This window comes from Oryzias latipes, chromosome 24 (genome assembly GCF_002234675.1).
Source record: "Oryzias latipes chromosome 24, ASM223467v1".
Classification (NCBI taxonomy): Eukaryota; Metazoa; Chordata; class Actinopteri; order Beloniformes; family Adrianichthyidae; genus Oryzias; species Oryzias latipes.
The window spans coordinates 7,001,144-7,027,653 of NC_019882.2; the positions used below are offsets into that span (position 1 = coordinate 7,001,144).

The 26,510-nt window shown below is 38.4% G+C and overlaps 1 protein-coding gene across 1 annotated transcript in view; it reads right to left on the reverse strand.

The window, feature by feature from the left end:
• Positions 1 to 26,510, reverse strand: part of LOC101173993 (protein eva-1 homolog C) — a 60,399-nt gene that overhangs the window by 6,680 nt on the left and 27,209 nt on the right. The window contains exon 5 of the mRNA XM_004083462.4: positions 22,995 to 23,138. Coding sequence (XP_004083510.2) covers positions 22,995 to 23,138 — 144 coding nt within the window. The remainder of the gene's footprint in view (positions 1 to 22,994; positions 23,139 to 26,510) is intronic.

Below are 26,510 nucleotides of genomic sequence, written 5' to 3' on the forward strand. Positions count from 1 at the left end.
CCCAGACACAAACCCACAATGCAGTGGGCTATACATTCCTGTCAGCTCACATGCAGTTTTGGATTCCAGGCAACGTTGCGGTCATCCTTTCTGAGCGACCGCAGATGACCGGCTATCTGTTGCTCCGCTATGTTTAGGGCTCTGGACAAACAAACTGACCATAATGAAAAATTTGCTGCCTCATTTTTTCTTTTTTTTTGTTGGATCTGTACTTTTAATAGCAACGCTGTGACATGTCATTTTGGGCAAAAAAGGAGCGTTTGTCAGCGGATAAACATGCTGATCAAATTTCAAGAGCTGTATTTTGGCAGTGAGTCAAGAGGCAATCAAAGCGTGGCGAGAGCAAAACAGAGCCCCCCATCACAGCCCTTTCACTGGATATTATCTTTGTGCTGGACACACATGAGTTTTCCAGTTGGTGAAAACCTGGAGGAGTTTGTTCAACCACTAAGTTTTGCAGATTTCCCTTTTGGGAAGTTTGTGCTTTGACCTTTCTGCTACTTCTTTACATTCTTGGACACCAGAAATAATACTTAATAATATATTTCAGCTTATTGTAATTGTCCTTTCTGATGCTGAATACAGAAACTTTTCTGAGCTAAAATAGGTTTTGGGTGAAAGAGATGAATGCAGAACTTAAATGTTTTTCAATAGAGGCTAGTTTGAGTCTCTCCTTTACACCTACACAAAAACACAACATTTCTACACTATCAGCTACTCGGCAGACTTAAAAAAAACTTCAGAAAAAACGAAGAGTGTAACTTAAAATAATGTTTAAACCTAAAAAAGAAAAACAGGAAAACAAACACAATTGGAATTATTAAAATAATTAGGAATAAAAAAGTGCTTGTTGAAAGGAAAATAAAAAAATAAAAATGGAAAATTTCAATCATGGATATTCTATAAAAGAATGCTGCAAATGAGTTCTTAGAACAAACATGGTAAAATACCAAAATCAAGGCAGTTGATTTTTGAATCTGTCAAACATTTCTTTTCCATATTGGTCAAATTGTGTTCAGCTAAGCCAAAAAAAATAGTTAAACCTCAAATGTCTGTGAGTTGCATTAGGAGTTCCGTGATTTTACATGTGCAAGTTTAAGGATTATGACAGGAAACAGTTTGATTTATTTGTGATGCTGCCAGAAACCTTAAAACAGACGTGGTCCTACCATTTTCAAAGCAGAGAAGGGCTTTTCTAAGTGATACTGGCTATAGCTCCCAACTTTTTTTCCCTATTTTAATCCACATGCACCCATGTGCTATGACCGGACAGACAGATTTAGCTTGTTATTTGCTCCAAAACACTACAATGAAGGCACCGCAGGAGCAAATTACATTGTCGTATTACCACCATGTAGTTACGCTAGTTCAAATGGCAAACCACACAAGTTAATCAACCAAATACCAGTATATTAAAAATATCAAGCATCTTAAACTTTGTTTTATTTGGGACCACTTAGATAAAACTGAATACCCCCTCCCTTTACTTCAGAGCATAAAAAGGCTGTAAACAAAGAGATCAGCTCCTCTTGCTCTTCTCCATCAGTCTGACACACAAATCATAGATCTTACAACTCCCCCACTAAAACGCTGCCACTGTCCCCAAGTCCACCCCCTGATTACAGCTTTCTGATTCGTCCTAATTGGCTGCACATGTGGCCCAGGGTCATAGCAGAGAGACGCCATGATGTGACGCACAAACACTATCCAACACACACATTTTTCCAGTTGGTAGACCTATAACTGACACACTGGGGCAAACAAAATCATGTGCACACATAAAATGTCCACTATGTAAAAACAGTAACACAATTTGTTTACGCTTACCAAAACAATAGTTTTTCGTGCTTTTCACAGAATTTTTTCGTTTGGACAAGCTAATGGAATATATTGTATTTATTCCTGCTATCCTAAAAATAACAGTCAAAAGGCAAAATCTTCTGGAACCGAATGGCCACAAACCACACTTTAAGAGCCAAGTAGTTAAACTGAACCAGTAAAAGATAGAAAAGGGGTGCAAGGGAGAGAAACCAAGCACATAAATCACACCCTACAGATTTCATTATAATGACATGGTCACATAAATGCAGGGGCAAGTGCATTCCCATATTTCCTATTATAACCGTACTAAGCAGGACCTGGTCCAAACAAAGCTGCATATCTCAGAGGCCAGGACTGCCACAGGGAACGAAGGTAGGAGGCAGGAACGAGTGCCCGCTAACAATGGTTCATGTTTACACTGGCAGAGGCCAGCTTTGTTTCCATTAGCAAACCGGAGTTGTGCCTGTGTGTCAGTGTGTGTCAGTGTGCCATGTGCTGACCACTGCAGAACCCAGTTGAGACAAAATGCTGGAAGCCATAAGGGATAAAAAGGAATATTAAATCATACATTATCTGAGCTCAAATCTAGCCACGGACACTAATTTGAACATTCTTTACCATTTATGAGAATTTATGACGGCTGTAGGGAAGGTAATATTTTGGATATTGGCCTTTCCTTAAGACGTTTTTCACTTAACTTCACCCATTATGGGTCAAAACTGAAGCCAAATCCACACACATTTATATTGGTGGTAGTTGCTGTGTTACAGAACTCTCTATACAACCTTCTTGAGGCTGGTTTCAAAGGCTCCTTTTACAGATTCAGAGTAAAAAACACAAACCTCACAAGAGAAATAAACCTACACACATTTTGGCTCCTTTTTTTTACCTTTTGAGGGCAGATTTATTATCTTCAAACTGTATTTTAGGTTGAAATTGGGCTAGATAATAGACGTTTTAAGGCTGTAAAACCCCTCACTACACACATTTCTCAGATAGACATGAACTTTTTCTACCTTAAACTGTCAAAGTTCAAACCTTTGCAGAACAACAATAAGTCCAGTCTTATAGAGTGAAAATAAAGATCTGATCGTGATTAAGGATTTCTATTCAGTTCTACACAGGAGATACGACACGCAAGAGATTAATTAACAAGGTCAACAGCCAATCAAGTCGCAGATAATGGGTTGTCAAAAAAAAAAAAGCATGCAAATTGCATGAAACAGAGAGAACGCAAAAGGTGAACAGCGATGTTGGGAGGGACCACTGTACTGTAAACTATAGAAATACAAATCCTACCAATGGTTTACTTTAACAAAGGCAACCTTTTCGAGTCTTTAATTTAAACCAAAACATATGCAAAAGGTGCCAGAATGTTAAAACCCTTGGGAAAGAAATGTTTTCATTAGAGAGACATGGCACATTTTGGAAGAAAAATACCTGGGACAATGTGCTGGCATGATGTAGAAAGCATTTGCAAAGCAGTCTGGTTTCAATAAGCACACAGCTGGTGTCCACTAAAACATTAAAGTCCCCCGTTAAGGCTCAACGTTCACTTGACGCACACAAAAGTCAAAGCTCTGTGAGGTTTGCAGACGATCTTTATAGGTGCATCGATTGAAACAAATAAACAAATAATGTATTTTGGTTCCAGCTTCCCACAGATATCACCCACTCCCTCATGAATCCATCCACGAACCCACAAAAACAGACAGACAGTCATTTTTCACTTAGCTAATGGCATTCCTGCAGAATAACATGAGAGGTGAAGAGGGCAGCAGCAGAAGGTGTTGAGAATGCTTCCCTCCTCTCCCTCCCTTACCGCATTACAAACAGCATCCAGCTGACAATAACTTACTTGGCTTGGTGGCGTACGCACTTCTGACCAAGGGAAAGACAACACATTTACTGCATTTGAAAATGTTTACACTGTATTTCAAATTAACTGCCTCCTTGTGTAAACGAATGGGGTCATAAACATGTAAGCTTCTCTGAAGGGGAAAGTGTTTGACCGAAGTCAAATGCAACACACTCGGCTCGTCTTCTATAGGCAGACCGATGATGTAAACTGCTAAGAATTTGAACCCCAAGGAACTGGTGATCCACAACTTGTTCTACTACATATTTCTGTCACTCCCACTGGGACTGTGGTAATTGTAGAAAAACTTTAAATTGGCATATGCAAAAACTTTTTCATTGCTAGCTGCTGATTTTAGTTTTTTGTGTCCCATATTTTCCAACTTTGTCATGAAAAGCCAGTTAATTTTTCTTCTCTAACAGCTAAAAATATTTACAAAATATCATCTTTTTGAAAGGGACCCTATCTGGAGTGAATTTAGACCAAAATGATTTGGTCAGAACCAGAGTTCAAATCCACTGACTGTCCACTTCACCTGGGCAGGCGTCAATTCTAACTTGAGTTTTAGTAAAAACAAATAAGACATCTGCTGGAAATAAAAAAAAAAAGGTTAAAACATGTTTTAAAGATCTACTACAATGAAAATCATATGTTTGGTGTTTTTAACATCTTTTTTGTAGCATTTTCTGATGATGGAGGTTTTATAGTAAGAAAATTAAGCTAAAAATGACATTTCTGAGTATATCTTTATTCAAATCGTTGTGAATCAGGAGCAGACAAAAAAATGCTGCTGGAAAAAGAGAATAGTATCCTAGAAAATAAGGCAGGTTAGTAAATTTTGGCTACGAACAGCATAATCCTTAATTAAAAGAACACTTGGAATGCTCTGAAAAACCTCAAAAGATGATGGGTCAGTAAGGTATTTCAGTTGTTTACATGTTATATCTAATAATTTTTCTTCTTCCTTGTTTAGTACCGGTTTTGATAGGACTCTAATAAACAGGCTGCCTCTGAGTGTGACGTCTGAGAAACACTTCAAACTGGTCTTTAAAGTGCAATGTGAAAGTGAATAAAACCAATAAAGATTTAAAAATCAAACTAAGTCTGACATTGTAGCCTGATATTAATACCCATATTACAATTTCTGCTTTTTAAAAACAACATTTGGAGTATACAAATGAAGAAGCCAAGGGTTTCAGCAACCTATGTGATTTTTCACATGTCTTCTTTATAGATGCAGAAAGAAAATACTGGCTGGAAGAGTTCAAAAACTTCTAAATGAAGACTTCTTCCAAATGAAGGAGCACAAATCTAGTAGTAGTGTTCTGTAGAATTTAAAAAGGAGTAGAGGAAACATTGACAAGGTTAAGTGTGTCCAAGAAGGTTGGACTAAGGTTTCATTCTTTAATAGATTTCAGGTATGCAGGAGTCTAAACAAAGACTGATAGTTCCATGATGTGGAACACCTCAGACCCCCACTTGGGCTACCTCGACCCCCGTCTTCCATTCAGTGGGTTTTTTATCTGCTTACTACTGCTTACTAATCAAAAACACACATCCCTCTGCTGTTGGATACCCTCAGATGTAAATGTATGCAGACTCCCAGTTATGCTCTAACACCAGAAGAGGAACACTCTCACATCACCACTGCGGTCAGTTCAACTTAAAAACCCCAGCTGTCCGGACTATTTAAACACTGCATGTGCACGGCACCTGTCCACACATGAGTGGCATCCTTCACATGGTGGCAAAAATAGAGATCTTGGTGACAGAATAGATTTTACACAATCAATCAGAAAAGCACTATGTTCTGAGGCTGTCCCTCAGACCTCACCCACTCAGGTTTTAGGAAACACCAAGTCTCATCTTTGTGCCAACATGGGAACTGATCTCCTGGTGATTCAATTCCAAGTTGTGCCTGCTGCTGTCTGTCAGGACGTGCTAAACAGCCCTAATGCTGGCACTTCCACGTCTATGTTAGCTAAATGTGGGAAAAGCCGCTCCACTGCTGAAATCAGCACAGCCTCATTATTGTCTGATGTAACACTGGATCAACAAGGATGTACAAAGCACTGAATCATCAAATCAAGTCACCTAACCAAAGTCACTCCTTCATAAAAGAGTCATGAGATAATTGGGTGCGGAGATTTCAGGAGGACAAAGAACTGCTGAGTTCATCAAATGACAATAACTTTGTTGTTACTGAAAAGGACAAAGGGACATGAGTGGTGTAAACTCCAAGGCAACAACATTCAGCAAGCATGTTCTGACATATGTCAAGACCGCTGCAAACAATGAAGCTATCTTTAGCTTCAGAGAACAACTGGTCACACCACGCTGTTAATAAAATCAGCACTTAGGTGTTTTTGGAGCTGAGGAATGTACCACACACAGGTGAAATTGTATTTAAGACCAAAAGAACAGTATTTTTAATAATGATGGATAACAATAACAATGATCAAATTGTTGCATTTTTTTCTTTTTATTGCTTTATTCATGCGTCTTAAGGACTTCCAAACTTCAGTAGATGTAATGGTTCAGCAAGACAATTAGCAGTGTAAATAAATAGAGTTCCTTTAATTGTTGGGGGAAACACTTATGAAAAAAATAACAAATAATAACACCCACATGCAATCGTTTGACCTAAAAATAAACCCTGACAAGGTTTTTGTGTCGAACACTGACGACAGACCAAAGATCTGAACAAACAGATCATCAAGCCACACATAAACCTTGTGTTATGTGAGGTGACATAGTATTTATGTACAATGAGTGGATGAACTTAGATCGTCCTCCTCAACAAACAAGATCTTCTGAGAGTGCATCATGTACTGTTTGTAGCTAAAGACAAAAAACCTGTCATTTTCTTTGACATGTTTTCTGCGTAGCGACAATACTTTATTAGAAGTTCACCTCTGAGTTGTGGGTGGGACTGCTGGCGTAAAGCAACCCCGCCCCATCTTGCCATCAACCCATAACTCGCTCTCCTGCTAGCTTACAGCCCCTCACACCCCCAACTCAACAATAGTAGTTCAGCAAAAATGGCGGGCAGTCTTGGAGCTATATCCAGACGAACAGTTTAAAGCCAGTCACCAGCTGGGTAACAATCTTTTTTGTTCAAAAAATCTTATGCTGTGTGAAATAAATAAGATTTTTTCCAAACAGCATTTCTTTGTCTGCTCTTGTGTATGACATTACCAGAACAATTAAAGAATTTCTAAATATTATGAACACCTTATTTATCTCTTATCAAAACACAATTCTAGGACTGGATACTCAAAGGTGTAAAAAGATTTTTTAAAATCTAGCTCACGTCTTCACTGCAATGACCTGTACTGTTTGTTAGGCTAGTTAAGTAGGGCTAAAGAAAGAAACATATCTGAGAAACTGACTCTATGTCCTCACAGTCACAGTGTTCTGGTTCTCCATAACAGATTGTTTCTCAGTAAACACCCGGAAGAACTGGATTAAATCATAAGCTGTTTTATTTAAACAAAAGAGAATCCATTCATGAGTTGCTCTGGGAATTTGTTTTAGTCTTTACTCATGTGCTTTATGATTTGATGCAGACCATCACACTCAATTATTTATGACTCTGGTAAAGCACTACCACCTGGATCACATTTAACTTGTCTATCACAGGTGCTGCTGTAGTCTGTCATTGTCAGACAATTATGCTCACCATAAGTAAGAGTGAATTACAACCAACAGTCTTACAGCTAAGTAATACCTTACTGTAGTCCATAGACAGAGAAGTATCATAATCCAAGCATCATGCTCAAAATGCAGTGTGGAAGTTTTTCTCCGTGTTTGGGAGGGAGGACATTTTTTTCACCAAGTGTTGACAGAGAGTTGGCCTAAACTAGTGGTCAGGCCTAGAGAAAGATAATGACAGTAAGGTCTGGGTCAGCCTCAGTCTATCATCTGTCTTATCACTGTAAATATACAAAGCATACGCAAATGTGCAAAATGCACACCTACTGTTTAGTCTGCAGCCTAAACAGTGGACTTGAGCTTGGTATTGAGTGACATTGCTTGATATCAGCCTCCAGGCAGTAAAACAGGCCATTAAAAAGAAGTCTTGCGGTGATTCTGCTGTCAGCTATTATTGGAGCTAACTCTAAAATTAGACTTCAGATAGGTGCTACCACTGTCTACTCTCAGCAGCTGCTAGTGATCAAAAGGAAGGGAGAACAGAGGACAGATTAGACAGAAAAGGAGGGAAAATGCTCTATACACATCTCAACCCCCCATTTAGACTTCAGGCACGCATGAATAGTTAAAGACTCACTCCGATGAAAATGGTGTTTTTGGTTTTTTATTTGATATTTTTAGTTCATAATGAAGGACATATGAAAAGAAAATTAAGACAAAAATTGCATTTTTGAATATTGTTTTATTGAAATTATGGTGAATCAGGAGCAGATATAAAATTAATTTTTTTAAAAGTTTGTATTTTGGGGAAAGGACGCTGAGCGGGCGACAAGCTCCCTGCTCTGCTCTATTCTGATGCATCCACTTGTAGACGACTAGATCCATGTACGTCTGTCTGTTCCTCGTACGAGCTGGGTGAGGCACAACTGAATTTCTAATAAACTTCTGCTGCTCTGCAAAAAATATTTAGGGGGGAAAAAAACTGTTTTAAAAAGAAATTTTGGCTAAAAACAGCATAATCATATTCAAAAGACCACTGGGAACGCTTTCACAATAGATCAAAACATGATCAGAGCGTTTCTTAAAACCTATAGAGCCAAATGTGTGTCTACAGCATCTCTACCGCTCAAGACCTTCGGGATCCGACTGGCCTGTGTTACTCCCTGCATTTCTCCCAGACGAGAAATGCAGGGAGTGAAATGCAGCATCCCGTCCTGCATTTCTCAAACCATCCAAAATTTGTTCCATCTCTGTGGTCTTAAAACAGTCCGAGCCACAACAGATGCAGACGCACATCCCCGAGGTTAAGAGCGCAAAGATGGACCGCCTGTGAGAGGAAAGTCAGACAAAAAGGAGGCTTCAGACATCTTTACAACAGTCTTTAAAACAGACACCTGCTGCCTTTCTGAAGGCCAAGTGAACGTCAGTACTCTTCAGACATAGACAAACACTTAAAACTGTCAAAGTTTTCCATTTGGAGCACTGGAGGTGACTTAAAGCAGACAGAAAACTTTTTTTTGCAGTTGTTTTCATGCTCTTTTGTGCCCCTTCCTCCACATTTCGGACTTCAAATTTCAAGTAAAGATGGCATCCTCCATGGTCTATCAGGCCCTATTCACCCTTAGTATAGCTGATAAAAAGTTGTTCGTCCATCTTTCTTTATTGTTCCAGCTGACAGCGAGACCTAAAATTAAGCACAAACTGCAGACCCATGGGAGAAGATCCTACTACGCTGTTCTCAGTGTCCAGTATTTACATTCCAGGAGGGCTGTAAATCTTTCCAGCCACAATGATTGTAGAAAATGGTCTAATGCTGGCACTCAGAATGGGAAATTTGATCTGGATTAGTTTTGAATTCTTCCGATGCTCGGAGAAGATTTGCCTTAAGCCAGAGTCACACAAACATACAGGATGTACAAACACAAGAACCAGGACAGACATGCTACACAGACATCTGAAGATGACATGATGTGAGTGTGGTGAGGAATATTGAGCCATCCTTTCTTCTTTTCTGTTCAGGGTTTTTTGAACTAATACGTTAAGTCAGTGTTTTTCAACCAGTGTGCCGCGGCACACTAGTGTGCCGTGAGAGATGGTTAAGTGTGCCTTGGGAAATTGCCTTCATTAACTGATCTAAAAGCATTTACCATCTCCATGATTTCAGCTCTCTGTTCATCCAAACAGGCCCTGATAAAACACTGAGGAGTTAGGAATATAAAAGATCATAAAATACTTTTTCTTTGCATTTATTTTATTTTAATAAAGACATTTTGATAAGGTACCGCGATTCAGCTGCACCTTCGGCTGTATTTTGGAAACGTCCCGTCCCTTTAACTGTCTCCACCAATCATTCTTGAAGGCTTAATCACATGTCATCAGTCTGACCAATCAGAAGTGGTTAAAGTCTTCACTTCCTTGTCCCGATTTAGCTCGTAAAGTCGCTCAGTTCTAAAAAAAATAGCAGCTAAAGCTCGTCTTTAGCGGTGTAGCTTTCCACAGAATCCGATATCAGAGCGTGGAACAAGTGAACAAAACAATGAAGCTCCGAAAACCGATCTCTGGCCTTTTAGAAAAAAAACAGCTGCAGTTTCCAGCTTTTTCTGCTACAATTATCTCAAAAATGCACGTGAGATTGTGGAGGGGCTGTAGATCAATACAGAGTATGAGTTTCTCCTTTTTTTTTAATTTTTTGATGCTGGTGTGCCGCGGGATTTTTTTTAAGGTTAAAGTGTGCCGTGGCTCAGAAAAGGTTGAAAAACACTGCGTTTTGTTATAACAAGGGGTGGCCTGACTGATGTGCACCTGTCAAGAAATCTATTAAGGTTTAAAACCAAAGTGAGATACATTAATAGGATTTATTAAATATAATACAATTTCCTCTCTGTTTTTTTTTTTAAATATGTAGAAGTGCCTCTTCCTATGGTTCAGTCCTGTTAAATGGTGACAAGACAAAAAAAACTTATTATTCTAAGTATTGTTTTTCTTTTTTTTTCTTTCTTTGGTTCCTCTTTGGGCATTTAAAAATACCAAAACAAATTTGACGTATTTATTCTTAATGCAATTCTAATGTGTTTAAACATTAATGCTTGACATAAAGCAAAGTTGAAGCTTTATTATCATATACATTTATTAATGAATTACACTGAATTACAGTGAGTGTTTAAAATAAAATGGAGTTTTAGATCTCCTACAGATTGATTTGCATTTATGGTTATAGTCACATTAATGCAGGTGGAAGATGATCAAAACACGCAGTTGCCAACTATGTTCTGTAAGAAAATCTTCAATATTTCTACCTACACTTCCGATTTGCTTTGTTTACTTTCATCAGCTGGATGCAAAACATTTTAAAGGATGTACATTTTCAAGTTCAGGCTAAAGATATAACTAGTCTAGCCTGGTTTAAATTGGGGATCTGACAGACAATTGGTGCCTTTAAGCACAAAAGTTACAAACTAAAGCAGAAAGAGAGAGGAGGCCTTGTTTAATTTGAAATTTTTTAGTAGTTTGTTTTGGCTGTTAAACTGTATTAGTACTGACATCACTCCACAATCTAATCAAATCATGTTTCAGACTCTTTTAAGTGGCCACAGACCCAAGTTTATCAAAGCGGATCTGCTGATGTTATTAGTGTATTAAAGGCAACACCAATCGACTGACAAAATAGCTAAATGAAATTCCTTAAAAAAATGATGCGTTCTTCAGTACGAATCAGTGGAAGTCATATATTCCCACGTGTTTTGGTTTAAAGATATCTTAATGTGCTGCACATGAATCACCCGCAACCACACTGTAGCATAAATGAATAGCTGTATTAGTATGGCAACTTATCATAAAACCCCACAATAGTACAGGCACACCTCAATAGCAGCACAGCCCAATCTGGCACTGGTGTCATGTTGCAGACAGGAAACATATGGCCTGCCGAGAAAAAAGGAGTATGCCAAACAGAGCCATTGAGAGTGCCTCCCAGCTTTTGCTCTGGTGATCCCTCCCTCTATCATTCCTTCCTTCTCGGTTGGAGGGAAGGAGAAGAGTGAGGCCCTTCTGGTGTTTGGAGCACAGATCAGAGAGCTCTGGCTCAGGATCAGAGTGATGGAGGTCTCGGAGAGATTTGAAAAGCTGTCTAGCATGGTTCAACTGCTCAGCTTGGAGTTCACAGGCTGACTTTGAACTCATCCTGAAGGGAGGAAAAAACTTGAAAGTCTTCAGGAAACAATATTACAATCACCTAAAAGCTTGATTTTAATAAACATTGTCTGAATATGAATTATAATATTTTTGCACATTGATTAACATCAAAATGATCTTTTAACCCTTCCTTCCAGTGATTAGAAAACAATGATAACTAAACACCAAAAACTCGCTTTGTGAAATAACTTCCTGCAGCTCGTGGCCTTTGCCTCCAGCAGAGGAATGAAGCATTAGTTGCTGATTACAGATAACCTTTGACCCTGAAAGCAACAATAGAGGATCAATATAATCTTGAGCAGAGCCACCTTCAACAGAAGACATGCTGATAAGCAGACTGACTGTCTGTTTGAGGTTACGATCCGTCACATGTTTACTTCAGCTCCATGTCCTCTGTTTTCCTTAACCACAGTTCTCAGATCTTTATCACTCCAAAGCTCTCAAGTAGAGACTGTGGAAGATCATGGGATGTTCGGGCAACGTTTACTGTCTTTCCTCAAGATGAGCACAAAGCGATGCAACATTTGTGCAGGAAGTGATTGTATAATTCTAACTAAAGTCAAAGTCAGCCACTGAAAGGTTGTTTTTATGTCGTAAAATACAGGCTAATCTTAAAAATCATGATCAAAACTTCATCTACATTAAACATCTACATTAAATGTTTTTGGTTTCTCAGCAACTTTTGAAGTTATTGCAGTGGAATTTTAGAAGCTAAGACCTTTATCTTCAGTTACTGGCAATAAAACATTTCAGTCATCTGAAAAGCTGCTGTACATCTGAAGACAGTCATTTGATGCTTCACTTAGAAAGCCCAGCCTATAAAATCTACAGACATCATTAAGCGTGTCTGCTAATTTTTAAAACCTGAAAAAACAGCAGTGGTGAAACTACTGAGGCAATGCAACCCAAAACACATGTTTACAATGCGTAAAGCAGCCTGACGTAAAAACACATGCTCAGAAGCAAACCTCTCCTCAAAGATGGAGATGCTCGTTGCTCCCAATATTCCTGCTGCCAGACTTTTATTGGAGCGCTCAGTGGATTGTTGAAGAAAGGCTGTTTGAAAATCTTTAATAAGAAATTGACTAAGCCAAGACATAAAAACTTTGCAGGACTAACAAAAGAGCTTCCAGCAAAAAAGATGAACAAATTGTAGAACCAAATTCACATCAACAACTTTCAAATGTATCCAATAGATGCATTAATGCTGCAACAGTTTTTTCTTCAGTGTTTTAAAATGAATATCATGAGATGTCATCCGTCTAATGGATTGTTCCTTGTCTGCCTTTACACTTTCCAAGGAAAGTCTGCTCCTAGATAGCAAAAATGGTTAAATCTTACTTCCAAAAATAATTTGAGAATTAAAAAAAAAACGTTTAAGGCTTATACATAAAAATTTTAATAACTGATTAACCATACGACAGAGTTAGTCCAACAGATAATTGTAAACTTGACCTTTTGGTTTCAAATTATCTCTCAATAACTGCAAAGTGATTAAAAAAAGAAGCATTATAAAATATCTTAATTCGAGGGTGACTAATAATTTAAAGTTAATTAAAAAATAATGTTTTTCTTATACATCTAAGTTAATCAACATTACATGTTCTGAGTAAAGTTTAAAGTCTTCTATAGTCAGGATGGAGATTTTCCCCCCAGGTGACCATTTAAGTCAATAAATGACATTTTTTTGTAACTGTTGTCGTTTTAAATGACATTTTCTAAGTGTTTCCTTACAGTTTAAAAAAATTTTTTTTATTGAGTTTAAATTTGTATTCAGTTTTTATCAAATATGTCATAACTGTAGTGCAAGCAAATATTTCTGAAATATTCTTACAGAATATTTTAATGTTGGTTGAATTTTTTAAAAGTAAGTTTAAATTAATGCAGGATGACATGTGACATGGCACGGTAAAAAAATGAATATCATAGATTTTTTATTTTTTTTAACAACTTTTAATATGAACTAGCCTATTGTCAAAGAAAATGTATGTGTCTTATCTTCAGTAAAGGTATTTTTTGTATTTTCAGGAAGCAGGCATTGTAAAATCGGATGTAGAATGAAAAGCAACAACTCACCCTCCCTTAGCACTCCAAATAGTTTTTAAAGAATTAGGAAAAATGGAGAAAAGGATGGAAACTTAGTGTAACAAAGACGGGAAAAGAAAATACCTCCATAGGAGAGTTGAAGCCATTAGGGATGCATGCTGTGTTTTAAAAACAGAACTCAGAAGAAAAGGATTGAAAACCAACCCAAAGGTTGACAGAAACACAGAGCGAGAGGCCAGAGAACCAGGCCAAACCTTGATGCAGTGCCGGTTCCAGTCAGACTAGACAAAGTAAATAAAACCACTTGATTAAAACAAGGGTGAAAGGATGTAAAAATGAGGCAAAACCCAGCGAGGAGAATGAAACTGCAGGAAGTCATCAGAATCACAAATGAACTGCTATGTGGGATCTAAAGCCGGACACAGATCCACACAGATTATCAAGAAACTGTCAGAGAGGAAGAAAATAGCAGACGACGAGCTAGTTGCAGAAAAACAAAGACGTCTTTTAAGCACTAATAAGAACGGTCAACAAGAAAACTTGAGTGACCTCACATAGTGTGCCGTCAAACTTTGGCGTATTGCTCTCCTCCTTGAACACACATGACAGAATAATTCATAAATTATAACACATTGTTCCTTGTGGTTTGTGATGGAAAAGCCAGAACTACTAGATTGTATGAAGAAGGGATGCATTACTAATACAAAACAAAAAAGCATTTCTAGGAGATAATGCAATCAAACAATACTGATATTTAAAACGATTGTAAGCAAGAAACAAGTCCAGTCACCAAAAACATTTAGTCGTTTAGGAGTTTAGGCCCTGACTGCTCCATAGTCTGTTCTCAGAAGCTCTCTGGATTTTCTCAAGGCTCCATACATTGGACCACATGGTGCACCAATGTATGCAGGGGACGTTACTGCAAAAGCACACTCTGGATTCCAGGAAAGAATCTTGCATGACAGATACATCATCTAACTTAAGGTATTTGATATGGTGAATGATTGACACTTGAAAATATTTAAGATGAGGGATTAAAAAGATTCCAATCCAGAACAATCTGTACAAACTTTGCTTTCGTTTCGTATAATAAAATCATAACATTCATAAATATTTGTATTGTTTGCATGGTTTGACATTCTTTGTGCTGTATCTTGTGGCAACATCAGTTGTAAATTTTACTTTTAATTTTGTAGTTAAATTGAAAAAAGGATCACTTCTAAAAAGACACAGGAAAAAAAGTATTCTCCCCTGACTTTTTATTCTCACAAAAAAAAAGAATAATTGCTTAAGTGCTCATTATGAGCCATCATTTTGATAATAAATAATGTTATTGGAACCACATAATTAAGATATTAGGCTGCATGGGGGCACAGTGGTTAGTGCTCTTGCCTGACAGCTTCCGGTTCAAGTCCCGGCTGGGGGACCTTGAACAGAACACCAATGGGGGACCTTTCTGCGTGGAGTTTGCATGTTCTCCCATGTTTTTCTGGGTTTTTTCTGGGGACTTCGGCTTCCTCCCCATATCCAAAAACATGCTTCATAGGTTAATTGGTTACTCTAAATTGCCCCTTGTGTGAATGTGAGTGTGAATGGGTGTGTGATTTGTGTGGCCCTGCGACAGACTGGCAACCTGTCAAGGATGTCTCCTGCTTTCACCCACGAGTGGCCGGGATAGGCTCCGGCAGCCCCGTGACCCCAAGAGGGATAAAACGGGTTTAGAAGATGAATGAATGAATTATTAACATATTTTAAACTTGTTAATCTATACTAATAATGACAAACCACTGAAAACAAAATGGTCTAAATTGATGTCCCATCAGTTTAACAATAACTAGAAGTCATAATGATGAATTAAAAGGAAAATAAAGACTCATGTTTAGTAAGGAGTTTGTTGTCCTGACTCAGCAGTCATCTTTGCTGAGTGAACAGTTCTCTGCTCCTGACATTTTGCTGTAAAACTCTCTGTGGTTGATTACGACAGAGTTAAACTCCTGCCAAATAGAGCTGTTTCATTAAGGAAAAATGCTGACCATGTATGGTCACATTCAACAATACACAAACAACATGCAGCTATTATGGGTACCACTGCTGACAGGCATCAAGGTGGTTATCTGTGTGAACAGATCTCCTTTATCTAGCTCCTTCTAAATTCAACTCCTGTGTCAGAATGTGGAATCAGCAGCTTCCTTTTTTTGAGGCAAACTTTTCCAATCTTCCTCTAAAGCTCCTGAACACAGTTTTACTATTCCAGTTTCAGAAGAAATCTGAGCAGCAAACACAATGAACTTGAAATTCAACTGAAAACACAAGATTAACTTATTTAAACCTGAGTTTTAGAGGATGAAGTTCAGATATCAGACACTAAAGAAGCAGCAGAAACACAGCAAAGACACTCAGCATTAGGTTCAGTCAGAAGGTGACACTTACATACACATAGCTGAAAAGAAAATCCAAGAATGAGGCTTGTTGTTGAGCCTGTGTGCGGCTGCCTGCCTTGTCAAACACTACCCCCTCGTGCTCCTCCTCCTCTTCCTCCTCGCTGTCCCGCCAGGAGAGCTGGCTTTACCATAAAACAAGGGGCTCACATGAAACAGTCCACCATGAGTCTTACCAGAAAAAGGAAACTCAAGGAGAGAGGGCAAACAAAAAAAGAAAAAAAAAGAAAAGCCCCCTTAAGAAGGTACGCTCCTTTAAGGTGACTCCCACTTTGAAGCCAAATTTCTGTTGTTCTTCCTTCTTGCTCTCAACAAAGTGAATAAAAGTTCCCCTCTTTTTGGCTCCACTATCTTCCCTGCTCGCGATGAGAGTGAAAGTTAAACCCAGCTTTAAACAACTGGAATGTGACAGCAGGAGAGAGCGCCAACGAGGGGAGGGACAGAGAGGGAAGTGTGTGGTGTCCACCTCCTCTGCTGTATGAGTGAGCAGTCAAAGAGGAGTAAAAGGGGAGGGAAAAAAGTCAGGAGGGGAGGAGGACTGTGTATAATGAGTGTGTGACATGAAAAGTATTTAAACACAAAAAAACATGAATAGCTCCAGGAAATCATTTCATTCAACTTTCCTTGAGTCTCACCAAAAATCTTGTTCACTATACTTAGAAGCTTTTTGGAGGGGATCATTCACTTACTGTTTTGTGTTTCTATACACACAGAAACACACACAAAGTTTGCCCACTCTCTTAATCTCCGCTGCTGTGCTGGAACGCGGGAAGAAAACTGAAACCAGCCAAAAACTGGAGCGCATTAATCTGCTCCTTCCATCTGATTCAAAACTCCACGCAAATGAAAACAAAAACGACAGACTCAAGAGCGCGGGAGGGTGTTTGTTTTGACGGAGGGATTCAGAAACAGTGGTGTACACAGTTTGTGAAGCCAGTTAAATTAGGCAGCATGAAGTCATCCAGAGATCAGATTATTTGCAGTCAAACTCCTACTCTGATCATCTTTTAATATATTTTAAAAGCGTTTTCAGTAGTCTTTAATTTATGACATTTTTAACAACAACAAAAAAACTGTCGTTTTCTAGGACATAGTTTCTGCAGAGCGGCAGTACATCCAAAATTTGTCTCTAAGTTGTGAGTGGGACTTTTGGCATGGAGTGGGCCCATCCCCTTCCCATCATCCATCTATTTACACTTTTCCCCCTCTAGCTTACAGCCCCTTACAATCCCAACCTAGCATTACCATTGCAACAAAACTGGTGAGCACTACTGGAGTTATCCAGCCATACAGTTTTGAGGCAAATGCCAGCTCAGACGAGGAAGATGTACATGGGTCTAGTCGTCTAGAAGCAAATGTATCAGAATGGAGCAGAGCAGGAAGCTGGCTTTCCATATTTTTTTTTTGTTACACCTACAAGCTTTATACAAAGGAATTATTTCTTCTGGTTTTGAATTTAAAAAAGCACTCTGAAATGTAATTTTAAGCTCAATTTTCTTTATATATGTTCTCTTTTAGAAGAAATACGCCACAAAAACATGTTAAAAACACCAAAAAACACAATTTACGTCAGACTACGTTTTTAAAAACTCAACAAGGAAGCTGTTCCTAATTTAGGAAAATAGAAAAATAAAAGGATAAACTATTTATGCACAGTGCCTCACTCTACACAAACACTTTGTTTTATGTTTGTGTGACAGCATGCCACTATTATGCTACTTTCCCAAAGAAGACAGAGCGAGCTGAATGCAGGACATTCCTCCCCACTGGAAAGAGCTGGAACAGTGATTTGGACATAAGTGGCTTTGGCTCGCAGCTGCAGAAAGGCAGACCTAAGAGAGTTTACTGAAGCGACTCTTTGTCACCAGTTCCAGGAGACATCATTGTTAATATGGCCTTCGGTCTCGTTAAGGGCACTAAGGATTTTAAACAAAGTTCCTACTGTTGAGTTAGCAGGACAAACATACGGGCAGGAAGAGACTTACATGCTAAGATTGTCTTTTGTGCTCTAGTTCCCTTTATGAATGCACGCTGAAATATTCGCAAATGAATCTAGCAGGGCTTTCGAAAGCCTCAGTGAATCAGTCACAGCCAGTTAGTATAAGTGGCTCTCATTCTTTCACACTTATCAGTTCACCTGCTATTATCTGTCTGTATCTAGATTTTACTTCCTTTCTTTGTTTACTGAGTTGTCTGGGTGTATAAAGTTGAAGTGTACAGGTGGAATGCTGCTTGCTTTCTTTTTGCCAGTTTTAACCATTTGCAGGGTTTGGATCTGTTTGTCTAGCTAAGATTGACCACTAGATTAAAATAAAAGGTTTTACTTAAAGGTTAAGGATAGATGTCTACCTAAAGCTACGTACACACAGGGCATTTGAATAGTATTCAAAAACGGGCTGAGCACGCATTCTTGAACGCATGTTTAGCTTATGGTGTTAACATTGAAGAAGGCAGGGAGGCGTTTGCTCTTCTTTTTGTGCTATTTGGTCTGCCCCCTTCATTTGAAAGAGACTTAGTGTGAAATGTTGAAGCGGAACAAATCTTGCAAATATTGCTCCAGGTTATATCATACTATCAGATAAATCTGTAGCATATGGATTATCAAACATACGTAGCTATGATCACACCACCGTCTGCGCGTTCAAGTAGCCACTTACAATGAAAAGTCTATATCAATGTGTGTCAACATGTGTTTCTTTGTCCAAAACTCTCGCGATCATGCATTTCTATGCCTGTTTTTGGGCTCAATCTACAAAACACGGAACAATTGAAAGCACGTTCAAAGTTAAACCAGGTTGAACTTTGACCAATCAGGGGCTTGGATTTGGTAGTGACGTATGGATGGCATGCCTTTTAACTCAAGGAAGTGGCAAGCGTTCGAAAATTGATCATGGAGAAGAAATGAATAATAGTAGTTTGTGACTGTCCGAAATTATATGACACAAAGTCTTTCATATGTCGGAATAGAGCTGTGAAAGAAAAAGCCCTGGAGTAAGATTTGTTTAACATTTGTTCCAACTGAATGTGGCGGACAAACAGTAGGAAAAGACAGAGAAATATCAATTGTATCAATGGTAAATAGTGTGTACTTAAATAAAATAGTGTATTCAATGTCTCCTGAACGCCCATCAGTGGGTGCCACTTACATTATTCTTACAAATACTTCCAAATACACTTGCCACACGCACGACAATTGTACGTTTGATTTTCATGACATATCTTGAGGTGGCAGCACAAGCTTAAAGACAGACCTTTGCTCCCCTTAAGCCCCTCCTTTCTACGGCCCCTCCATGGACCTGGACAACCTAAAAACCTGCAGCACCCCAAGCGTTTGAATGTGACTAAAGCTTTAATTATTATAGACAGGATTGTCAACTGTCCCAACATAAACGCTGCAGGATATTGCATGATGGTAATTAGTGCAGTTGAAGTACTTCAGTTTTCAAAAAGATGGTAATCTCTTAGTGAAGCCAACACCAAAAACGCTTTCTTGGTTGGATCAGGATCAGGGACCTGGTTTACTATTGGCCATCTTTTCTCTGCCTCTCGTTGCTTCGTTTTGTTTTATTCAATCTTTGCCCCCTTTGAATTTTGTGGTGCTGCATTGCTTCAACGGTTTTTCTCAACCTAATTTTCTCAACCAATGAGTCGAAGGATACTTTGAACTTGTTTTAATGTTTGTAGAATGTAGTGCAGCTCACACATAACCACTGAAAAATCCCAAGGAGGAATGATGGATGCCAGCCGCTATTTGCCCACACAGTCGGCAAAACTGAGGCGAGTTAAGCCAAAACAAACATTTTCTTCCTCCAGTCTGCAAAACTAAAACGACTTAAATGTGTGCGAACAGCTGGAGTCACAAGCATGTGTGTATGTGGGTGCACATATATAACCAACAGAGAAAAATCCAACCCTGAAACCCCTGAAATACGTCTTTATCTTACTTTATTTTCCCCGGGTTGCTATAAATCCGTCATGGTGAGGCAACCAAAACACTGCACGACAGCAGAAAACACTGGCGGGGTAATCCACTTATATTACATCTCTATATTACATCATTGCATCATATTATTTAAGTTCTGAGATTCCTGCAAACAGAGTAAAAGGTCAGTTTTCATGTCAACATCTGCAGGCACAGGTCAGCGTTTGAAAACAAAGAAAAAGTTAGAGCTACATTTCTACTGAAGTCCTGCGGGAGCTTTTATGACAAACAATCAAGGGGACTTCCTCCTGGAGAAGGAGATTTAAATGAGGCCTGGCGGTTGGCGGCTGTGAGGAGCGTGTTTAATCTGCACGGAGACTGATGGCAGGTTCCAAGCCATTTGCTCCTCTGTTCTTTCTAAAGAGCGAGTCTGTCCCTGGGGCTGTGTGAGGAAGAAGCTGGAGCTTGTCAGCTGATGGCTTCATGAATTGCAGGAAAGCTGAGGCTGATAGTGACTCTGCTAATGCATATGCACATAATCACTGAGGCAAACCATACTTCTGCCAGAAAGTAAAAACTTGTAAAGCTGCAAACGATCACTCATTTTGACAACACACCTAAAGACCCAATTCAATCCTCTTTTGAGCAATTTTAAAGCCTTCACAGTGTTTTTTTAATCGTGATTATGCTATTTTCCAGGAGATAGTTTTTGCAGTAGTTCATTAAAAATTCGGCTGTAAATTGTAGGTGGAACTGTTGATGACAAGTAAGCCACCCCCATTTCCCATCATCCATCTGTTTACATGCTCTCCTGTTAGCTTAAAGCCGCTTACAACCCCAATATAACATTATGGTTGCAATCCAACCGTACAGTTGGATTCCAGCTCAGGCGAGGAAAACGAAGACGTGTGGATGCATCGGAATGGAGCGGAGCAGGAAACTTGTGGACCGTCGATTGTAGCATGTATGTCACAACATAGAAGCTTTTTCCGACTGCATTTTTTTGCCTGCTCCTGATACAACAAGCTTAAATTTCTTTATATATGTGCTCCATTTTGATTTGATTTATTGATTTATATCAAGCACTGTAGTCAAAGCAGTAAAGAAATTAAACATATTTATCAAACTCATTACAAAAATGTTGAAATGCAGAGTTTAAAAAGACAGAAAATAAAACAAAACAAAACAAAAAAGTCACTTAAATCACATTTTGCTTAATTAAATACAGTGATCAATAACTAAAGTCAAGTAGAGCTTGATTTATTGCTTGAAAAGGAGTGGGAAGAAGCAAATTTATATAATCCCACCCCTACTGAGTTAATTCATTTTATAGTTTTACAGTTTTTGTAATCCGGTTCTGGTCAGATAAGATTCTCTTCAAGTAAAAAAATCCAGTGCCTATTGATGATTGATTATCTTCAGAAAACATTCATTCACAATTTCAGTAAACAGTAACGGTACCGATATGTTATAATCATTGATTATCATTAGAACACATTATCACAATAAACCATTAATTATTGCTACACATTGCAAACCAAGTAAACAAACAGCAATTGATAGCTTGATTCGAATTAAAACATTTCAGTAATCATTATTGCACATTATTATTTAATACTCATTGGTTGTAATTAAAAGAGCTTTGATTATTTCACCACAATCAAGTTCACGCATGGATTTGGAATTATTCAAACACCTGTTGATCATTAACTCCTATCTTCATATCCTGAAATCAGAGTTTCTTTATACATTTTCTTGAATATTTTGATATTTGAACATTGTTTGAGCTCATTACTTAACCCGTTCCAAAGTTTAGTGCCACACATCGACACACAGAAACTTTTCTTTGTGGTTCTTATCAGTTTGATCTTGAAGTTCCTACATCCCCTCAGTTTGTAGCCACCATCATCAGAAAAATACTACAAGATTATGTTGAACACACCAAAAACACAATTTTCGTTGTAGTAGATCTTATAACATCTGTGAAAAAGCATCCTTTACAATGAACACTGCTCTTGACATGAAAGCTACGAGGGACTGCATGTTCATCACCCAAACGGATGTAGATTCAAAGTTCTGAGATCAGAACACAGTGTGCACACTCCTCCTGGACGACATGACCTCCCCTGTATGTTCTAGCAGCTTCACATCCTCCCGCTCTCTGGCCTGACTGTACAAACACACCGACTAACCCAGCTCAGCACCAGAGCCGTCAGGATAGTATGCTCTGCTATCAGAGCCAGATAAGGGAGGTCAGACAAAGATTCCGGCCTAATGGCTGCATAAACACCACTGACCTGTCTGTGTATCTTTGCCTGAAATGGCTGTTTATTTCTTAGATAAAGACTAAATCATAGTGGTGAAAAACTAAATTATAACATTTGGAGCTTAATGATGCAAGAGGATGAATACCGATAAATCTGCGTGGGCCCAGAGGCAACAACAAAAGACAAAGTAAGATCTCCAGTCTAAAATTTGAATTGAATTATTGCCTGACATGTTGAGTGTTGGAGCGAGTCTTGTATAATTTTTTGGTCCTTGGGCCAGTGATTTTGTTGGAGACATCATGCCACTGTGCTGATTGATCCGTTCCTGTTGCTAGAGGCATCTGGATAATATATATGCAAGTGTGTGAACGTTTGAGCTTCTTTTCTTAACCCTGCGGTCAATGAATTACAGCCTTGATAGTTCAGGATTAACCCCAGGGCTGAAGAAGGGATAAAGAAGGAAGTTCTTCAGTCTCCCTTATTCGCAAATATCAAAGAGAAACCTGAAGATAAAAAAACAATAAAAGTTTGAGCATCATAGCCTTTTTTATGTAGTTGCCAGAATTATTTTATTTTGAAATGCCAAAACTAGTTTTGGGGACAAAAAGTTTTGAGTTTCATTTAAGAGGGGGAAAAAAGTCAGCAAGCTTCCAAAAGCACCAGCACTGTAGTATATTTCCTTGACTTTAACAGAACTGCTAAAGAAACAATTATCTGCTAATGCAGGTTTGTGGTACATCAGCCAGCAAATATCCCCCCCTGGTGGCAAGAAAATAGAATAAAGAGACCGGACTCACCACAAGTGTAGATGACGCTGAGGTATTTCTTGATGCCAGGGTAACATGGATCTCCAAACTCTCTGGTGGAGGCTCGGATCAGACAACTCTTCTTTCCTTGACAGCGTGCTGTGAGGACCTGCAGGGCCACTGATGACTGGCATTCTATTTAATCAAAGAGAATAGCTCTTATGAGGAAACTTCAATGTAAAATAGTGAGAAATGCCATTATTTGCCAAAATATAGAGGTAAGAACTGAAGAGAAGGCTGTTTTTTTTAAAGGTTGTAGACTGCAGGCACAAACTGATATCATCAGCATATGTATTAATCATTAAATTGAATAATATTTGCCAGATGAAATGTTTTCTATTTTGTTTTTGCACCCACAAAAGTTTTCTTTCACTTCCATCTCGTGCTGGGTCTCCATCAGACCCACAAAAGCAAAGCTTCCTGGGGCCCGACATTGTCTAAAGAGATACCCGATCCATCCCGGAGTGTTTGTGTGTGTTTGTGTGTGACAAAGTAATGGATGGGCCTCTCATACATCATCACTAAGAACCTGGCAGCTTCTTTGGAACGTTTCACTGGCAGCACTCATCTGGAGAGCGTGAATGCAGAGATAAGACCTGCATTTGGTGCCAAGCTCAACACGCTTTGCTGAACATATCAATACCTTTTTATTCAAATAGCAGGGGGGGGGGGTAATAAAGATGCACACATCATGTAAAAGTTTTTGTAAATTTGCCTCTCTTTTTCTCAAACTAACCTCTGGTGAACTTTGAAACCAAAAAAGAGGAACTTCCTGTTGTATCTTTTAAGAATCTGTACATGCATGAGTTTTGCATGGGTGCCCTTTCAGACCTTCACTTTTCTTTTAAAGGACAATAACAACAGAGGAAAACAAGCCTTTGAAAGTGGACACTAAGGTGCCACACGGTCAGCCCTGGTTACTCTCCAAGAGAGAAAAAGCTGAATTAAAAAAAAAGAGGGCTGCTTAAGACCACGCTCACATGTCAACAAGCCACAAAAAAATGACAGCACGGGTCGAAGGTCAGATGGCGTCGTCAGGAGGGTAATCTAGTGGTCAAGCGTGTTTTCAACACTGGAAAGTCTCTGTAAAGCTGTATTGGTTCTTCTTTATCATCGTAAAAAGTCATTTTCTTGTTGATATCAATAACTTAAGTTGCAGTATTTTTTTCACTTCAATCATTGAAGTTTTCTTTGGTGTGAGCTCTAATTCCCACTTAGTTGTGTTTCATGGGGGTACCCCGGCTCTCCTCAGCAGGGGCCGCCGCACTGGAATTTCCAGCCAAGATCTAGTGGGGGCAAGCCTGTGGGAAACTGTGGTGAAACTGGATAACAATCGGCACACCTCAAAGGTTGCACAGTTCCCATTGTTACTGCGGTTTGAAATAAGTCTTGAGTGGACCATAAGTATTTTTGATGAGGAGTGCTTTATTGCAGCTCACTATAACTGTTTTTATACATTATTTTGTTGTATTTTATTTAGTTTGCAGGGAAATTAATACAGACAAAGCATCTTCATCACTGTTGTTGTTTTAAAAAGAAGTACAACATTGTCTTATTAGGGTATTTTGATCACTTTTGTTTTAATTACAGAATATAGTCAGGAAAAGTTACTTCAGGGTGTTGGATTTTGCAAGACTCAAATGTAATGCTGGACTAAATGCTAGATATCATATGCATATAGAGTTGACCATTTGTTTTTTTATAACGGATAATTTAACTTTTAAACCCTCATAAACATAATTTAACTTAAACATGAGAAATTGTTAAAAACAAAAAAAACATCAAGACTTAACTTACTGTAACAGAGGAAAGCTAACTATTAAACTCTGTGTAAAAAGTATGTACTAACTAAAATTAGGTAGTAAGAAATAATAGGAATTTCAAGGAAACAGTCAGAGATTTCAACAATAAAATAAATATTATGTCCAGTTTTTGCATGCATGTTTTGCTCAACTTGTGTAAATAAAATACACATAACTGGTTAGATAAACAGCAGAACTGCATTTAAGTGTTATGTCAATAGTATATTCTGCATTCTAACTCAAATTACAGCAATTTTCTCCTTTATTAAGGATCTACATACATCACAGCTGCGCATGAACATTACCTGGAATCACATGCAGAAATGTATCCTGAGGACGGATTAAGACAGCAGGTACCCTAAACCAAGGAACCATTGAATACAAGGGTATTGTTTCCGCCATAAACCTGATCATCTGCAAGGGATATAACGTTATTTGCTGTCCTCTTTTATTTTTTATTCATAACCGTACAGTTTGATGTCATGTTTTGAGAATTACAAAATAAATGCATTATAAATCAAAAATAAATTTGTGATAATGTTAAGGTTATTAGATATATTCATGTCAAACCTGTAAGTTTTACAGCTGCTAGCTTTTCACTATTAAAATAATTGAATTTTCACATTTTATTGTTGTTTTTTGTGGTGTAACTTAGGTATATATGGTCATTTAAAAAAATAGTGAATATAAAATACTTAAAACTGAACAATAATTCTGTTAGCTATTTTTAGGCACAATTTGAGTAGTGGATTCAAAGAACACAGCAGGGGGGTTTCACTCCTCACATTCTGATAGATGCAAAGCAAGAGCATGGAAATGTCTGACATATCAACCACCAACACAGCATTTATTTAGAGGGAATTCCCAAAGGCCTGAGTTCCCCAGGCTCTCATTAGTGGTTTTAACATAGACAAGCATTGAACAGCGTGTTCGCTCACACACGCATGCACAAAAGCGCACAGAGAAAGGCATGAATAACCCCTGTTACCCCTAACCTTTGCCCCAAAATCTTTCCCCAGACTGTGCAACCGCCCCTCTGTCTTCCACATGTCTAACAACAGCAGCACTATAGTGAATAAAGAAGGACTGGAGTCAAGAAAAGCTCCAGCTCAGGAAAGGGAGGCGTTTCTGAAACAAACACAAGCACTTACCTATAGAACTTTTACATGCAACATTACAACAAAACACAGCAAACACCCACTGTGAGGCTATTCCTTGCATTGCCAAGTCATTAAAAGGAAAGTTTCTCATGCAATTACCATATTTGCTAGATTGAACTTAGTTTATCGAAAGTTGTTAGAGAAGAAAAAGGGCATAAAATCATATATATTTTTTGCAGCACTTCCAGTATATTTTTTAATCAAATTAGTAATTTATTTTACTTTCAACTCTTGCTTGCTAATCTCCTGCAATGGGATAAAGTAATGCAACACAACATCTCAAAATTGTCTGAACAAATATTTGTTTATTATTGCAAAGGGTCTAGAAAGTCACAAAACATGGAGACAAAATCAACAAGTTTGTCAAAAAAGCCACTTTTGACATTGCCATAGTAGCTTAACCTTTAAAACGTATAAATACCCTAAAAGGGGGAATAAAAACCAAGACAGTCTTCTTGCAGAGAACATTATCACTCTGACAAAATTATTTTGGGGGGAATTTTGGAGGAAGATCTACATGCAATCACTGAGGATGATCGTGTTTT